The sequence below is a fragment of the Sander vitreus genome, chromosome 10, assembly GCF_031162955.1.
Source record: "Sander vitreus isolate 19-12246 chromosome 10, sanVit1, whole genome shotgun sequence".
NCBI lineage: Eukaryota > Metazoa > Chordata > Actinopteri > Perciformes > Percidae > Sander > Sander vitreus.
In genome coordinates, this window is record NC_135864.1 from 15,672,614 (window position 1) to 15,692,479 (window position 19,866).

Here is a 19,866-nt window from a genome sequence, read left to right on the forward strand (position 1 = left end):
ATTACTGACACATTATTTATGGGGAAAAGGAGACACAGAAGGCTCTGACTTAAAGCAACTGGGATTCTAAGCTACGTTTAGTGCAGTCTCAAATATAGCTTCCAAAAAAACGTCCTCTCTAAGACTTTTGCTTATCTTGACAGATCTCGAGCGGTTTTAACTCAATCTGCCACAAATATACTTCTCCACTTCCCCGCCTCTCGGATTAAAAACCTTGCTTTTGCACCAACCACATTTTTCAGCAGTTAATAACCAAGTGACTTATTGAATGGATTCCCTGAGCTCTGTATTTCAGGGAATACATGTTTGAAATTGACTTGCAGTACATAAAGGGCAAGTGGAAAAAAAGCACAATTGGAGTTATTAAGGGAAACAGCAGCTTTTTGTTTACTGCTGTTTCAGCGGTATTGAATGTGATAGTAGATAATACCAAACAGAGGCCTGTTTGAGAGAAACGGTGAGATTTCGACCCTGAAGCGTTTTATCTTGCACACCAAAGTGTGACCCCCTACTGAGCCCGGCAGGTATTCAAATGTGGAACAGAAAAAGACCCTGACTCTCATCTTCCCAGGCTGCAGCAGGCAACGTACAACAAATCATACAAATATACACACACACACACAATGCACAATAAAATGAAGTCAGAGCCTGCACACACTCCTCTCCTCCCTTTCACTCAGTGACAAGACAGAGCGACTCTATTAGTATCAAAGTGGATCTGTCCACCCTAACAGATGGGTTTGCTTCCTCCAAGGTGGGCAAAGTGATTTACTCTCTATCTCTTCTATACTTTGCCTTATCTAATTGGACTGACGGTGCCCAGGAAGCAGGCCAGTAAATCATGTCACTATCATGTATTTATAGATGAGGTCATGTAACTCTAGTGCTGATGGCAGCTACATAACATCTATATATGACACCTGTTACTGTGTAACTGGCTGCTGGCAAGATGCCTAAAAAATTAGATGGACACTGCAGCAAGAGGAGTACGAGCAGAAAGAGAGGACGCGAGCAAATGTGAGAGAGGCAGAGACAATGATAACAGGAAGCAAAAAAAAAAAAGCATTACGAACGCACACATAAACATGACATCTGAAAGCATGTTTCGTGTTGCATGAGAGTGTGTGTTGAGAGATGCTTATTTTCTGTATTTTGTGTTGTCCTTGTAAAGCTGCAGAAAGGACAGAGTCCAAAACAAATTTCCCTTCGGGGACAATAAAGTAGATCTTATCTTATCCTAAGACATATTGTGTTGATTGTGACATGTTACAACACCATGAATTCACATGCTGAGAATCCCAGCTCCAGCTTACTTAAAGAAAATGAAAAATCTTAAAGGGTGACAGTCCAAGTGGAGAATCACATAATCCGAGCTGTGGCTCAGCTTCACTGCTATGCATCCCTGATTTGGCCAGACACCAGAGTTATAGTGCAGGGAACCACTCTGGACAGAACCTGCGACGGTAACAAGGCTCGCTGCAAACAGGGGAAACACATTCCCTGCGTTCCTGTGATTCTGCATGGTTGGCTCTCTGGCGTCGACATCTAGAACAGACATTCCTCTTGGTACGACTCCCCGCGGAGCTGAACTTCCTTTGCGTAACCCGAGCTAAACAGAAACTTCCAGGGATGTTCTTGCAGATCAGTGACAGTATTTGACATTTGTTTGTTTTTACATTAAAAACTAACATCACATCTACACCTATCAAAATCATACCTAATCAAAAACAAGCAGCCACCTGCAGAATTGAATGAATAAAACCAAACAGATATTTTCTCTTCCATCTTCTCACTGAGGTTGGGTTATAGGACAATGCAGCCAGTGCTATCAAACATAGAGAAGGCATGTTCACAATCTCTCTGTCACATGACATGAACAAGCTCCAGGTGACTCAAGTTTTCCAAATTGTCCTGGTGCTCCTCCTCTCTTTTTGGCTCCGGTGGCAGAATTTTGTCAAAAATCTTGTAAACTTAAATAACCTGTAAATCTTGGCCTAACACTGCCAGATGTCTGGTGTTCCTCACAGACGTGGGTTAACTTGCGGTCAAGAGTTCATGCTGTGGAGAAATGCAGCCCTGAACGGCTGAATACAAGCAAGCAGAGACTATATTTTAAATGTTTAATCTAAACACACATTTTGTATTTTGTGCCAAAAACAATGGTTGCATTTTATGGACTGATTAACTTTTATTTTCTGGTTCAGCTTCGATACGGACGGTTTTGGAACATAATATTCACAGTGGATGAGTAATTAGAATTGGAAAGACTTTCAGGAAATAAACGTAACATTTTTTTCTTTTTTCTTTTTCTCCTGTTTCTTAAATGAATACTTAATGATACAAGCAATACATATGTAACTGCTTAAAATACAAATCAATTCAGAATATATTAAAAACTTTAACTTACACTGCCACATACATCCGCATCAAAAAATGAATCTGCAGTAACAATATGTTACATGGCATACAAGCGGAGACTTTTAGATCTTATATGCAGCACTTTCTTGCTTCTCACACTGTGTGTCACTGTGTTAGATAATGGTGCTCACCATTTTTTGGGCATGTGTGTGTGCGCAAGTGTGTGTTTAGAAAGTGAATGTGCATGTTTCAGGAAGCAAAAGATTCATGGGAATGGAATGAAGAACATTTCTGTCCAAGGCAGCTGTGTCTGGGACAGAACAAGATGCCTGAGAACAGTGTGGGAGACTGAAATTCTCCTCAGCCAGCCAAAACAACACACACACACACACGCTTGGAAATCCATTTCAAGAACTTTGCGCCAAAGAAAATGTATGGATGGGAATAACTTTATGTAAGAGAAATATGTTACAATACAAAGATGGGACAAGGCAACTTAAAAGATGTGTATCCTCAAAATGTCAACAAATTTAACATTTTCAAACATCTTGAACATTCTTGCATATTACTCAAACTATGCAACCACTTGTGTTTCCCCATGTACCTTTCCATTTTACAGTCCTACAGACACTTCTACAAAACAACAAAATGATTTTAATGAAATCTGAATAACCCATGTTGAATTTGGAAACTAGGAAAACTGTAAACATCAGTTTACCTGCCAATATTTCTTTTTGATCAACTTTTCTCCCATATTTCACTTTTCTCTCTTAACTTGTGATTTTGAACTAAGCCAACTGATTCCTGACTGACCAGGCCTTCACAGGGATGCAATTATTCACTGTTACTGTAATAGGATTTCCTAAGCTGTCTTGTTGCAGCTTCAATGACATGAAAGCCTAAAACATAACTCAATTTGTGAGATGATGTTCAACCTGGTGTAACTGTAAGCAGATAGGCAATATTGGTTTCTCAGCTTACTTAAGTAGCTGTGCATACTCTGGCCTTCATCCAGTTTTGGTCATTTGTTGCTCTTAACACCCTCAGGTAGATTTACTAACATTAGCGCAGTTTACGCTGGGTCTGTTTATGCAAGTTCGGTAATAGCGCACGCTATGTTTCCTCATTTTGGGTAGTATTTATCAAACCTGACACCTATTAGGCAATCAGCGCATACTCCGCCCTCTAGCGTAATTAGCACGCCTCTAAAAGAGTAAAGAATGGGCCCGCATGTATCTATCATGGATCTTCCTACGGGAAAAAGAAACAAGCTTAAATGTAGTGACGATGAAATGAACCTATTAGTGCATGAAGTAACAACAAACCCGAACATATTACAGGGCAGAACATCCACACCCTCGGAATTCTTTTTATTTGGATTGCCATAACAAATAAAATCAACTCGTTATCGTCTATAAGGAGAGAAGTGAAGGAGGTAAAAAAACGGTGGCAAGACATAAAGCGCAGAACAAAAGAAAAGGTAGCGTACAACCGGGCACAATCGAGGAGAACCGGTTCAGGTCCACCAGAAATAGAAACGCTCTCTACTATTGAAGAGGTGGTGAACAGGTAGAAGGTGTGGACGGCATAGATACTGCTGAGATCTTTGTAGAGAATGAAGGTGTGGTCTGTTATGATACTGTTGTGTTGGCTTTATGTATGTATACATATGTTTATATCATTTATATGTCAACCCAACCGGTTAAGTCATTAAAGAGTGTTATATAGTTAAATTATAGCAAAATTGTTCATCAAAAATGAAACAGACATGGAGGCATTTTTTTTATTTAGTTTTTAGTCTGCTGCCATTGAATAAGGTACATTTTTACACACAGGAAAACGCGCTTCCTGGTTTAGACCTGCTTTTAAGAGTAGAACAGAGGCGCACTCTTACTGGCAGTCTTTGTAATTACTGCGGAATATATAATTAGGCACACTTTATGCGTATCCTCACACCTTTTTGGGTGGAACTCCCACTTTCCCCATGACCATAACCACCAAACGCATATTGAAAGCGCAACTTGTCTCTTCTCGCTCATGTGGCAGGACCTGTTTGTAAATAGCCCGCATCGGTTAAGTCAGTCTTTGCATACAATTAACGCTTGGAAACAGGCACAAACGGCTTGATAAATCTAGCCCCCAGTGTCATTGAGTTCTTTAGCTCCCTGCTGAATGGAAAATCATGTGTTTTACATTACAAGCAGTTACAACAGTAAAGCTGCTAAAAAGGAAACCAGCTGTCTTAGAGACAAAACTGAAGTGGACAGAGCCACTGCCTTCAAAAAGGAAAAGCACTCCATAATGAGAATGTATGATGAGAAACGACTATCACCAAGTAGTTTGCAAGATCAGAGAGAACGGAGCAAATGAGGCTTGTTTGGCTTCCAGTTATCAGTCTAGTTGAGTCAGTACAGTACAGTACATTGAATTCAAAACACCACGAAAATCAAAAAATATTTGATAATATAATTTGACACCACAATGTAGAGTTCCCATCAAGAGATGATCAAGGCAAAAGACCTAATGGGTGCTTTAATTTTCAATCCTTCAGCTGCCACTTCCATCAATGAAGCAGATTTTTACAGGTTTCGCTAGTAATGTAGAGTTCTCTACAGTCACTTCTAGTGCTACCATTTTCTGGTGTGACCAAATCTTTTAACCTGCATTTATTAATGCTAAAAACTATAACCACCTTATAACGTTATGGTGGACATGTTGGCATATACTGTAGTTGCCTATTTATGCATCAAGGAGACACGGAGCAACATTAGCAATTTGAAATGCTTTTAGCTCTGTTTTGGTATCCACCAACTCCACTATGTTCACCAGCTAGGCGCTAGCTCTGCATGTCTGCTGTCTTGTGCTGGGCAGGTAGGCAGGTACTATGGCTGAAAGCGACACTGATACAGTGCCAAAACAGTCTATCCATAGAGCTGAGGGGAACTGCAAAGTAAGGTGTGCCATGGTGCCATTATTAATATAAAATATGTATAACGCAGCTTTAAAGGCACACTTTAAAGTGCATATTTAATTTCAGAACAAAGCAGGACTGCAGGAAATGACATGATAAGAATACATTATTATTTTATTAAACTGATTGAGTTGTTATAGGCTGAATAGCCATTAAAAATGCTTAAAATTCACCCTTCAACATTAAGATAATAGATGATTCAATCCTCACAACTATTACTAACCTATGATTACTGTTACCCAGGTGCAGCTCAGAGAACCAACAGGCCATTTTAAGTTTGGGGATGAATCAGAGGCCCCCATTGTCCTAAGGCCGTGCTGTTCATCGAACACTGGTGTCGTTAGTTTAAAGTCTCTTCCCAGCCGTGACACACTGTTCCTGCCTGGCAGCCTCACAACAGGACACAGAACTCATCACATACACATCAGCACACACATACTTCTGTGTATGTGTGTGTGTATGTGATAAAAAAAATTCAGAAGTTGGATGCTGACTGATGTTCCAGACTCAGTATAAAGATTCCTGTTATGCTTCATTGTCTTGTCCACTGTCCCCCAAGCCACAAACCAAAACAGCTTCTGCCAGAGTCAGGCTGTGATTTATCCGTTCTCTTGTATGCTCTTGTATGAAATGAAAATTTGTCGAATTTTATCAAGCCTTTACAATTTTTTACAAATTCCCCAGAAACACTCAAAATGTAATTTGTAAATCAAGTAATGTTCATAGACTGCATGTGTCATCCTCAAACAGAGCCCCTCCCGTCCCCTCATATAAATGTGATCTGAGCCAGGGATTGTTGCAGATTAATACTAGAGAGTGCTTACTCATCAGATATTACAGGCAAATAATGTGGCAATATATGAAGGGTTGGAACCAAAATGCTTCGAAGCCAGTGGAAAATAACATCAGCATAGCAAGATGAGTTTCCACTGTTAATTAATGTGTAAATCCTCTTACGTTGTGGTGTGTAGCTGACAGACATCTGATGACAAGACATATACAGAGTTTATGATCTGCGGTGCATTATGACAAACCATGCACATGAATACAGCTACTGTAAAAAAAAAGAAGAGGTATATCACACATTTTAAGACCAGAAACAACATAAACATGAACTAATTCTGGCACACTTGAATGCATTGTAAATAAACATACAAATGTTTGTATGGTAGGCGCCACAGGAATACAAACGTTGTATTTATCAGCTGCTTAGTCAAAATGGTTTTCCTTGTCTGTCAACAGAGTCAGAGGCTCAGCTAAGCTTTGCTATGTTGTCAACTTCTTACAGCTTTACACTAAAATACACACAGCACAAGCCTTCAAGTGCCTGAATTCCAGTTTTAAGCCTTGTAAAAAAGGAAGAAAAAGAGGTGACAAAATGGCAAATAAAAAAGAAAGACAGGAAGGAAAATCTAGCAGGGTTCAACCAGCATGGATTTAGAGGGCAGATACTGGGCTACAGTATGAGGGTGATGGTCTTAAATATTTTGTGCAGATTTTCAGTGTTTTTGAAGTTGACTATTTTCATGCTAAAAAAATCCAGTTTACTCAGGAATTATATCCTTGGGAGTGTGAAAAATCCCTTAAAACATGATTTAGTACATAGGACACCCTAAAACGATAAGGAAATTATTTAAGACTCAGCACACATAGTAGGAAAGACCGTGGGATAAATTGGACTTTTAAATAACCAAGTTATTTAAAATTAATGCTATTGAGTGAGTAGATTATTAAGTATAAGATGCAGAGTTTCTACTAAGTCATGAGAACATCACTGATTCACAGATACAACTCTTGGGAGTAACCCTTTGAGTGTAGCTAATCAATTCCGATATAGATCACATAGCAGTGAATCAGTATCATACTGTTTACGGAACGCTGCTCACATTTTATGAAAAAAAAGTGATTGAATGTATAATGGATAAATGGGAATGGAAAAATGTGTACATTGCTCTCAAGCATATAGTACACACAAAACTCAAAGATAAGTAATGTTGGTTATATCCCTATTTCTGCATTGCATTGTATCACTGCTGACACCAAAGCTCTTAAAAGCTTTCCACTTTCGTCTGCATAAATTGTGCATATGCATGATGCAGAGCCTGGGAGTGATTTAATACGTTTTTTCTTTTTTTTCATGACCCACTAAATGTGATGGGCTGGCATGTCATATTTTCACACATGCACATGCATGATGCATTGACAGTAGTGAAGTATAGCCAGTTGCATGCATGCACACGCGCACGCACGCGCACACGCATGCACGCACGCACGCACGCACGCACGCACACACGCACGCACACACACACACACACACACACACACACACACACACACACACACACACACACACACACACACACACACACTCACTCACTCACTCACTCACTCACTCACTCACTCACTCACTCACTCCCTGATAGGCATGTTAATGCACATAGGCACAGAAGTGGCACACACAGTCTCTAAAAGCTTTCTACTACATCCTTGGTAGTTCCGTCAGCATGACTAAGTGTGCTCCATCTCACACTGGTCTCCAGATACAGCCATAATTTCCCCTGGCATCCAACACTTAGCTCCCAATCACTCCACACATGTCAGAGCTAATAGCATCTGCTTCGACACACATACACACCCACATATGCTTGCAGGCACACCTGTAGATACTGCACACAGGTTCACATATTTAAAGGCAATCATATACCCTCCTACACACAAACACACTGCAGGGCTGTGAGTCTCCCTCTCACCAGCAATCTGCTGCTGCAGCAGCAGCGTATGTGGGTTTGTGGGCGACTGCAGGCAGAGGAGTGGTGTTACCTAAAACAAGGTGGACTGGCCAGAGGCAAAATGAGGGAGAGGGAGGAGAGAGAGAAACGGAGAGCAGGTGGGAAGGATGATGTTTATGTGGCTGCATGCAAAAGTGAGAGAAATATAGTGACAGAGGCGGAGGACAGCAGCAGGAGAGTGGGGAGAGGCTGTGCATGCCAGGAAAACAATGAGAAAATTGTACGAGACAGAAATAGTTGGGTGTGCATGAAGAATTCAGCTTGGTTGAATACTTGACATTGCTGTCTTTTCATTTCCTCTTAAAATAATTACTGTCTGTGTTTAGCGTAGATCAGATAGCTGAGCTGAATTTTATTTTTGCACATGTGCCTGTATCTGTGTGTAAACAGTCAGGAAGTACAAGTACGTTTGTGGGTGTGGATGGGACTGAATGCAAATTAATGTGTGTGTCTGTCTGTGCGTGCTCATGCACAAGCTCGCCTCTGGATTTAGCAAAGCAAATGAGTGTAAATACAGCGGGACTGGAGTTAGCAGCAGGAGCTGGGGTGATGCACACATGGCAAAGAAAAATAGTTAGACAGTGCCTTAAGGAGCTTAGATGGGGGAAAAGTAGAAGATATGAGGGGAGGGGGGGGTGAAGGATAAAAACAGCGTGGATAAAGGGAAAGAAGCAGGGCTGGAGGGACTGAAGGAAATATAGAGAGGGGAGAGTTAGAGAGCAAAGGGTGGAGAGGAGAGGGGAGTGGGGGTGGTGTCAGTATGCTATGACTTGCCTCTTCCAAAACAGGAATTAATCCAATAATCACTTGGAAATGTTTTGCATATTTCTTAATTCTTCTCATGTACATAACAGACTAGTATCTGCTACAAGTATGCGTGAGACTTGTCAAGACCTTGGAGACACACACACATGCAACAACAAATTCCATTCCATCCATTCAGTGCTCATGTGACGCCACAGAGTTGAAGATCCAGAGTCTAAGTCATAGACTGTTAATATTAATGGACAGAGCATCCAGTTCGGCGAAGTGCTGCAAATTCGGTGCCTTAAACTTGCATTCTATCTGAATTCAAGCAGGGGGCGACACATGCGGTAGCAAAAAGGAGGTCGGTTTCTGTAGAAGTCTATGAGAAAGTGACCCACTTCTCACTTGATTTATTACCTCAGTAAACATTTTCATAATGATTTTAAAATCAGCGATAAAGCAGGGGGTGTTTTAGGGCGTGGCTATGATGTGATTGCCAGTGAAATTGTGTAACGTAACGTAGAGTGTAAGGGCACCTCCCTCACGTCTAAAATCGTCACATCCCCAACCAGGATGGCTGCGCCCGTAACGGCAAACTCAACGACTCATAGCAGATCTCCACAAACCAATGGGTGACGTCACACATGCTCTGTCCATTAATATTAACAGTCTATGGTCTAAGTTTATCTGCCACTTATTTCAAGTGTTGCTCACAAATGTCAGCAGCCCTGCTAAAGGCTTTGTTGCCATGTCATGTCTCATGTCTCTTGTCTGTGCCGCTCAGCACACTTGATGCACACATACTTCAAACCCCCAAAAGCCTGATAGTCAGTAAATGAACTGCCAGTAATGGAGAAGAGAAGGACTTCTTATGCTTGTGATGTGATCCATTTATCACCTTTTCTCCATTTCCTTCAGTCTTTGTCCAGTTTATTCCTCATCTTGCTGTCTCTCTCCTTGTCTTTCGGCTTCTCCCTTAACACTTATTTTTATTCAGGTGTCTCCATTAATCAAACAATGACTACTGCTCTTTAGGTGCTGAGAGAAAGTGAGTGAAACATGTAGACAGAAAAAAGTACGTGGCTTAACGAAAACACTGTCACACACATTTAACATAAAACAAAATTAAGTAAAATTACACAGATTACATAGAAATAAATGAATGAGTCAGTGAACAAATAACTGAAAGCCTGGGATAACAGATAAGAAATTATTTTTCTGGCTTGCACAGTGGCTAGTACAGCTCTGTCGAAAGCTCATAAAATCTGCCTACCAGCACTTCTAAAGCTCACTAATCAACACTTAATATATCATTTGTTTATTCAGCACAAAAAATAAAAAAATAAAAAAGTTTAAAAACACCAATTCGCTGTTTTATGATGGGTTATGTGATGGACTATTTCTTGGCAGGGAGCAGCAACTTTCTGGTGACACTGCTGGTTGCCATTTGCTTCCAGCCAAGAAATCTAAATGCAAAGCTAAGCTAACCGGCTGCTGGATCCAGCTACATATTCCATAACGACGTGAGAGCGATCTTAAGCGGACTTCCCAAAATCCCCAAAACACACAGAGGCAAATATGAAATGAAACACAAAAGAACTTCTGAAACGGAAAAAAACTACAAAAATCTCAGTTACAATCTACCAGGATTGGAAATTGGACTTCACACTATTCTAACCTCTTGTAGCTTTAGCATACCTGCATATGTATCAAAGCAAGCCCATTCACAATTTGTAGTACTTCTGCAAAACCTCTGCTTTGCATCTTTGCATTGATAAAGCACAGAAACCTCAACTTATTCTGGACTCTTATTACGTTGTGACCAGCCATTAACCTTGTGGTAGACATTTCACCCACATTGTTGCAATTTTCACCTTCCAGCATTACATCACACATGTAAGCGACTCAAATCCTGTGCTGAGAACACACAACACACACTTCAGCTTCTTGATTTTGTCTAACCAGCCTCTGATAGGGGATGTTAGGCTGCCACAAAATGACACTCTAATGAGCCACATACACTTCCAAAGCAGCAGGTGAGGAAACATTCACTGCTAAAGCAAAAAGTATCTTAGCTGGAAGTGGCTTCAGTGAATACGATTTTGTGAAAACAAATACAAATCTAAAGTATACTGCCTTTAAGCTGCAGTCTTTTAAGAATATAAAAGTAAAACACTATTACCAAGGTCTGCTAATTATAAGACACAAATGTCTTTGCTTCTGAGCAAAGAGCTCTACTTAGCAGCTGCCTGGGGAATTGATTCACTTCCATGCAGTTTCAGCTGTGGCACATTTTGTCTTTTACAGCACTGGCACTTGTTGTGATTTTCTCTACCGAAATAGCCACCCTCCTTGCCTGAGGGAGGCTTACCTTTCCCTTAATGTGTGAGAAATCCTTTCTTGACAGAGTAGCCCCTAGCGTGCACAGCAGACAGAGGAAATAAAGTGAAAGGTAATCCAGAGGTCAAAGATCAAATTGAGTGAGGCAGGGGTCAAACCAAGGCTACGGAGTGTAATTATTTAGCAGAAATGACAAGTGGCCAATAACAAGAGTTGAGTGGGGCACTGCAGAACACAAGAAGAGACAACCAGCAGTGTTTCAATGAATAGTGTTAAAAAGACACAGATGAAAAGGAGAATGCAGTAGAAGAACAGACACCTTTTTGAGCTACATCTTCCATGATTAGCTTTGCAGAAATAGGACTTCCTCTCCTCCGCCTTGCCACGAGTGAGAAGAAGATTATAAGTTAGCTGCCACTGCCACTAGTGAGCTGAGTTGGAGCTCGGACTGGGGCTGGTCTCCTCCCAGATTTGGGGTAGATTGGGGATTTCAAAGTCAAGCAAGTTCAAAGCCTTGGCTGGGGAACGTTCAAAAGAACCACAGCCAGCCATGAAGTGGAGAGGAAAGGAGGGGGAGAGCGAGCTACTTACAGTAAACTCTCCCACAGTCTGTAGAGAATGTGGTGACAGAAGAGTGTGTGGGGGGGGGAGGGGGGAGTTTGTAGTAAAAAAGGGTGAATGCTAGTGAAAATAAACTCCACGCTCCAGTGGGTTGAGTTGATGTGAGGTGCTGAGCAGGTGGAATTTTGCCGACATGTTGGTGCAAAACTGAAAGGGAGAGCCAAAGTTGTGGTAGGGGAAATCATCAATAATACAGAATGTGGGATTGCATTTTTACTGAATCACACAATGAGATGGCTTTTTGTTGTACATGGACTGTTAACAATGTCTCTGGAAACATTGTTAACATATTCTCACACCCACACTTTTATAAGGTAGAGTGACATAAAAGCCCAAATGTGAAACCATTAAAATGTACTTTCATTGTGAAAAAGAACATCAACCTACAAACACGCACTGTTCTACAGATAAGGCTCTAACACTGCCAATGTAGCGCTTTCTCAGGTATATATTTTGTCTCTGTGTTCTACACAAAGCATTTGACACCATGGCAATCAAACCATGGCAACGCCCTAGCACCCTGGGGACAGAAAACATAATCGGAATTTGATCTAATCTAGATGACTGAAAATGTACAGTTAAGTACAAAGGATCATGTCTTCAATTGGGAGATTTACTTTTTAGTAAGTAGATAATCTTCATATATCAAGTATATATAGTGCTTTCACAATGCAGTGTCAGTGAAAACTCAAAAAACTTTCAGCCATTATATTTTTTAGATAGTAACAGTAAAGTTGTCTCTATCACACTACAGGATACAAATACCAGAGCCTGGGTCTCTACATCTAAAATTCATGTCCGGGCAATATCTGAATTTCACTATCTACATTCACACGTTCTGATTTCACAGCTTTAATTTTTGCTGTCTGTGCAGACATACACTATAGAAAACAAAGATAATCAAGAGGCATTTGCTATTAACATGGACCATTATTCTGTTAATTGGTTTATTGTACCAATAGGGATGTTCATTAGCAGGGTAACCATCATAAGACCTTAACTGAGTTCTTCTTTGCCAGTGTACATTGAGTAAGGGGTAACACACTGAACACATTCCCTTCCTTAGCAGTATGATGCTATGGGAGTTTAAGATTACTTATGGAAGCTATCCCAAAATCATAATCCAACTTAAATATTCAATTCCTTTGACTCATGCTAGCATAATATCAGTTACACTGCAAGTGTCTGTGATAATGTTTCATTTTGGAAAAAGGGTGCATAAAGAGGTATGTAAACACACCAAAGACGACTTGTGGTAAAGGTTTTTAGGCCAGCTGATGTGGCCGGCTGCTTTAGGTCTTTAGTGGTGGAATTAGCTCCCTGCTCTCTGTTGTTTTTCACCCTGATTCAGCAGTCCTGGACTTTACGCAGAGCCTCTGAAAGCTCAGTGGCCACAGGGAATGCCAGCTCATCGACTATTATAATGACGGCCTCCCTATTGCTCTCCGTCTCTCTCTGCCCTTCTCACCAGCACACCAGCCCAATTGTCTCTCTCATTCTTTCTGTTTACCATCTGTCTTTCTGCCCTTCTTGCTGAACAAAGGCTGGTGTGAGTGTGTATGATGCAATTGTGGCATTGCTGAAAGTTCACAGTCAACAGAAATGCACAGAATGAACATCCCCAAGGTAAGAATGGATGGATTAAAGATTTTGCTGTTTGGCAAACTGCAAACAAAGATATCATAATGAATGTTGCAGGCTATAAATGAGAACCTCTTTGTGAGGATGGGAATAAGCTTCAAAGATCAACTGTAAATCATCTGTCTTTTTCAATCAAATCTGGTTCCATATGGTGACTTACCTTGCTTCAGTAACACGGAAGTCAAACAACAGAAAATAGGAGGAGTACACAGAAATTGTTGCTGATATGACATTATCGCATGCTTTGTAAACTGAAAAGAACATGCTAAGGACTAACCTTGAGCTTATCAAAGCGTTCAGTGAGTGAGGACACCTGGTGATCCCGGTGACGCCCCACCAGCTTGCAGAGGGCACAAATGAGCTGGTCATCCACCAAGCAGTACATGTTGACCTTCTCATTCTCGTGCTCCAGGCAGGTCAGGCCGCGGATGTGAGTGTCTGGCACCGGCTCCACAAGGCGGTGGCTTGTGAACGGCTTCTTGTTAGGGTGTGTTGCGCGGAGGCAGCGGTCGCAGTACGATACCTCACACGTGACACACGTTTTGACAGCCTCACGCGGCGGATCCTGCTCACAGAACTGGCAGCTGATGCGTGGATCCATTTTAGCAACGACAGCTGGGCTGTGGTTTGCGTTGGTGTGGTTGGTGTGATTGGTGTGGTTGGCGTGCGGGTGGGAGTGGCTGGAAGTGGCCGGGCTGCCGCGGGCGCTGCTTCCACTTGTGCCACCACCACCGCCGCCGATTGTCCCAGCTATTGTACCGCTAATGGTGGCGGTGTAGGGCCGCTGCGGCTGCAGGCGCCGGCTCTCAGTGGGGGAATTGGGGCCGCTAAGGGAGGCCTTTTGAAAGCGGTCAATGATGTTCTGCAGCGTCACATTGCGCTTAAGGCCCTCCAGGCCGCGGTGATTCAGCGTGATGACGTAACGACAGGTGGGGCACTGAAAGGCCGATATGGACTCGAGGGGCTTGCTGGTGGAGCAGTGAGACACCAGGATGCGGTGAGCACAGTTAAAACACAGGCTGTGGGCGCAGGGCAAAAGCAGAGGATCTTCAAACAACTCCAGGCAGATCGGGCAGGTCAGCTCAGACTCCAGTGTTTCCATCTTCAGTTGAACCAATCTAGAGGTGACATCAAATCCCACAAAAGCTGGCCAATTACCTGCATGAAGAAGAAAAAGAAATGTATCAGTATTTACAGTACAGTTACACATTAAATGGGAACTTCAGCTTTACTGTACATTTTTCCTGGGCTATGTTTTACTGAATTGAACAGCGAAAACTCTGCAGAAGCCATCACCCATTTCTGATTTTAACTGAATCAGTCATGAAATATTAGCTTCAGGTAAGACAGACTGGCCTGTGCAGATTCAGCAGAAACATCACTAAACGCACACATCTTCTTGTACTATTCTATATCAGCTGCTCCATGTTGAAGCCTTTAAAGGGGTGATAGAATGCAAAACCGATTTTACCTTGTCATAGTTTAATAATGACAGTTTGGTGGGTAAATAGAACATACATAGAACCTCAAAATCCCACTGACACCTGGATGTGCTGGATGGAGCGCTATCAATGAGAGCTAGCTTGCCTCCTCCTAACGAGAACTCTGAAATTCACAAAAATGCCTTAAATTGAAATCGGACAAAAGTATTAGCTAAGCTTTGTAAGACCTTAGGGTAGCTGTGATATACATGCCGTGACAAAATTCAAAGTGTAAATATACTATAGTTATGCCGAAAGTGTAGCTAGCTAGCCGTGATCTTTACCCATAGGATTGAAGGGACACTAGCAGCTAACGAAACCCCTCAAATTCACAAAAATGCATTAAATTGAAATCGGACATAAGTCTTAGCTTTGTAAGACCTTAGGGTAGTTGTAATATAAGTGGAGTGACAAAATTCAAACTGTAAATATACTATAGTTATGCCGGCAGCCGACCAGCTCGGCGGAGCCCTGAGCCCCGGTAGTCCAGTCACCCAGAAACGGTGACTTTGCCCTGGGTATGGAGCCCAGCCCGACACGTCTTACCAAATTTGCAATTAGCCATACATTTTCGTAAAACGGCCCATATTTGAGCTTTATATAGTTGATTTCTCGCATAAAAAAGTCTCAGAAGTGAATTTAATAACAAAATAGCAGACAAACAATGTATAACGTTGCAGTGTCTGAAATATGAGACCTGCTGTCTCGTCTCCAATGTATGTGTATGTGGTTCGCTCACCAATCAGCACGCAGCTCATCTAAATATTCATGAGCATACCATATTTCGAAGAAAAGCTCTTGTTCCAAATAGAGACATATTCACAGGGTAGTTAAGGGCCCACAGAATAGCACTTGGGCAATTTTCAGCCCAACCAATGTTACATACCCTATAGACCTTAAGGAACAGTGTGAAATACCCTATATAATCCTTCTATCACCCCTTTAGCACACAATTCCTCCTGCAGAGCTGCAACAGAAAATGAGGAATGACTGCATGAACAGGGAGAAAAAAAATAAAGGTAAGTTGAATGGTAGGAAAGAAGTAAAAATCAATGTAGTGAAGAGAATAGTGAGGAAGGGAGAGACAGATGCATACAAACTTGTAAAACAGAGTACCATTTCTGTTAAACTGAAAGACTCTTAACCTTACATTTTTCAACTCTTCATTCTTCCTCATACATTTTACTTCCATATTTCTCCAGCTCACCACTGACTGTCTATTCTTCATGGCAAGAAGATTGATTTCAGATCCTCCGCCTCTTTCTCCAAGCCCGCCGAATCGCAGCACCTTGTGGCCTGCATACCAAGCTGTCTCCCCTGGGTGGCCTTAAAACCAGTGATATGAGAAATCACCAATAAGCCCCCCACCCCATCCCACCCCCACACTCGCTGATTCAGTGGCATAGCAGCGCAGCTTGCAGTGGCTCTATATTCTTTTAAAGAAACAAAGCAGGCACTGTTAAACTACAGTATTTAACAAAACGACCCCAGATAGCTGACAATTTCCTTAGTTGAGGTTGTTCTGAAACACTGCCCTCATCTCCCTTTGCGCCAGTCATACAGCATTTACTGATGACTGGGATTTACCGGTTATGACTAATCAAAAAGTACTTAAGTTTAGTACAGGGTTTAAAATCCTGTGAGTGACCTCTCCAAACCTTAGGTCATTGTGTACATAAAGATGACTATGTTCAGACAGTTAAAATAAGTTTTAACTTGGGTGAAAACATGTTATTAAGAAAAGGGCAGCAGATACAAAGGACACTAACATTATTGAGATAGTTTAAAGACACTTTAAAAGATTTAAAAGTACAATTTCAAAGTGAAGAAGTGCTGAGCATGAAATGAGTAAGCTTGACGGTCCACAATGGCTGCTTATCAGTAGGTCCATCCAGTAACCGGGCATTCAGCCTCCTGGGTTTCCAACTGGATTCCATTCTTAACACCTATTACTCAAAATAAAGCAAAAAAACAGTCGCAACTTTAAAAACAGTCACAGTCTGGCATTTCATTTCATTTTGTCCCAGTATTTTTGCTTGGCTGGCTCTTTTTCCATACAGACACTTCTATGTCCAATACAGGGAAAGATCTTTTGAAAGCCCCAAAGATTGTGTTTAGTCTATCCTAATCTGCCGATGATTTTCTTAATTTAGTCAATAAAATGTTGAAAAAAATTACAATTTTTATTTTATTTACGATTCTCCGAGCCCACAGTGATGTCTTCAATGTGCTTGTATTGTCTGACCAACTGTCCAAAAGCCTAAGATTTTCTGTCTCATTTGACAAAGAAAAGTCGCAAATCCTCACATTTTCAAAAGCTGAAACAACTGTAACGATTAGTCGATTATTAAAATATTTGCCAATTAGTTTCCTGTCGATCTACTAATCAAATATTTTACCAATCGCTGCAGCTCTACTAACAACATGTATTGTGCATTTTGCAGCTAAACGGTGTTGGAGGTATGACCTTAATCAGTTAAGCCTGACTCCAGATGGATAATTAAATTCACAACTTGTTGTCAAAACATCATGCTGAAGTGTGGCATTGTCCTCGTTTTGAATCTATGTAATTTCTCACATTACGATATATTGAGTTAGCTCTGCCATCCATAGCCCATTGGAATAACTACATTGTGTTGTGACACTATCCTCACTCGGTAGTGTGAATTCACTTGCATTGAGAACTACACAACTTCCCATAATCTCTGGGAGCAGCAAAGTACAAGCTGAAGACAGCACTATATAAAGACAGAAGCAGAGCTCAAAGGCTCAAACTCATTTGCACTCACAAAAGTCTCCTCCCTTCTGCTGCACCAGAAACCAAGCCTCGACACTGAGCTGTTTTCAAAGCAAACATGATTTGAGCAGCAGCTAAGTGCTTGGGAAAGCCACTCAACTAAAGAAAGTAGTTATATGCATGAAGCAAGTTCTTTACAAAGTTCATTATCTGGAAAGAAAACAAATAACTTCTCACAGCCAATCCTGCTGATTTTAGGCTGTTAAAAGGCAATGGGCATTGTGTGTGTGTGTGAGGCTGTATATGAGTATTACATGTTAGGTATTTGTTTCTGAGAAAGCTGTGTGTATGGGTGCACATAATGTCCTCCAATATTCACCTTGGCTGCTATTTATCAGATGCTTTATGTAGTTGTTATCGCACAGCCTGGCTGTGTAAGGAATACGAGAGAGAGAGAGAGAGAGAGAGAGAGAGAGAGAGAGAGAGAGTTCAGAGGCGAGCTACCACAGAGTGAGCAAGCATGAGGTTCTGCTTCATCACGCCAACAATAGGTCTAATTTATCTCCACTGTATCAGCTAGTTGATAACCAGGGGCAGACAAATGGAGAAACCCCCCCCAGAGAAACAGGAAGTGGGGGGGAGGTGATGAGGCCATGCAAGGACAATCTTTGAGACCATTTGATGACAAGCAAGGCCACTGGCCCCTCAGATTGTTGACTCAAGGTACAAATATGATGTCATTCTGCACACAAACCTCAAACCTTTACACCTTAGGTAACCATTAGCCTGTCATGTTCAAATCTGCAGCCCATTTTTCAGTGGATTCTTTTTTAATCAGCAAGACAGACTACTTACTACTACACAATTAAACAAGTAAATGATGTTAAAATATTCAAAGTCAGTGAGATCAAATATTTTCACAAGGAATTTAGTTCTCTGTCACTGAGAGCAGCGTAAGGATGAACAACTGGTCAGCTCCATATGACTGCTGGTGAAATATGTCAACAGGAAACATGGCACACATTCATTAAGCCTCTCAGGATACACATTGGCTCAAAATCATCAGGTCATTGTACGACCATGTGAACTTTACTTGAGTAAAATTGAAAAGAACAATTTCAATCAATACTTTTTGTTTTTGCACTTCAGAAAAGGATTTTCTTCAAATTCATGCCTCTCTGTTCCTCAGTGTTTGACAAATAAAAAAAAGGACGTCACACAAATCCCTCAGTTCTTATCTTACTCACAGAAATAAAAAAGTCATCACAGCAAATATGCTGTGGGATTGTACATCTGTCAAGACAGCAGAATCATAACAGGAAAACAATTAACAATATATATACACAGAGAACAAAACGATCAAAACCCTCAATTGTTAAGCCGATCATATCAATAGAGATGAGTGTATGACCCTTATCCTGAATTTGTACAAATGTTGACTGAATCAGCAGTCTTACTTTATTCCCTGGGACAGAGTTAAACAGTGCTGCCAATGCTGATGTTAATGTGACTGTGTCTAACAGTGCTTGGTGTTATAATTAACACCAAGCTTTAACACACCATCACCAGGCCCATTAAGCTTTAGCTATGTCACTCTGGGGAGACAATGACGACACTTGGGGATTGAAACACTAGCTTCATGGTAAAGGTGTTTCTTCTGCAGACTGGCGCGCGCGCACACACACACACACACACACACACACACACACACACACACACACACAAACAAACAAACACATGCACAGCTGCACATTTACAAGCACAAACTCTTTCTGTCTCATTGTCTCTCTTCATCTGCCATTCTTGTTCAGGTGAAGTGTTCCATCTGGAAGGAGAACAGCTTGAGCCGGTGCTTGAGGAAAGCGACTATAGGTTGTTATTTAACCTGTCTGGTGAGAGTGCATCCACCGTCACTCTCTCTCTGTCGCTCAGCCACACACTCACTGCATCAACCTGTGTTAACAACCTAAAAATATAGGAATGAAACACCGTGTTTGAAACACGTATGCTGTCAAATATGAAAAAAAGTAGCAAATTGCACCTACAATAAATTGCGATGTTTTAGAGCTCCCCCTAAATTTGTCAAATAAGGGCTTTCTGGGTCGTTTAGGGATGTATTGAGGAAGTGGATCAGATGATGGATCGCGTGTTACCAGCAGAAACATTGTTGCGCCTACTCGT

General features: G+C 41.4%; 1 protein-coding gene across 5 annotated transcripts in view; it reads right to left on the minus strand.

Annotated features, from left to right (window-relative positions):
• mid2 (midline 2) overlaps positions 1–19,866 on the minus strand; it is a 95,382-nt gene that overhangs the window by 56,383 nt on the left and 19,133 nt on the right. For all 5 annotated transcript variants that reach the window (XM_078260520.1, XM_078260519.1, XM_078260515.1 and 2 more), the window contains exon 2: positions 13,745–14,625. In XM_078260520.1, coding sequence (XP_078116646.1) covers positions 13,745–14,569 — 825 coding nt within the window. In that variant the 5' untranslated portion in view covers positions 14,570–14,625. The remainder of the gene's footprint in view (positions 1–13,744; positions 14,626–19,866) is intronic.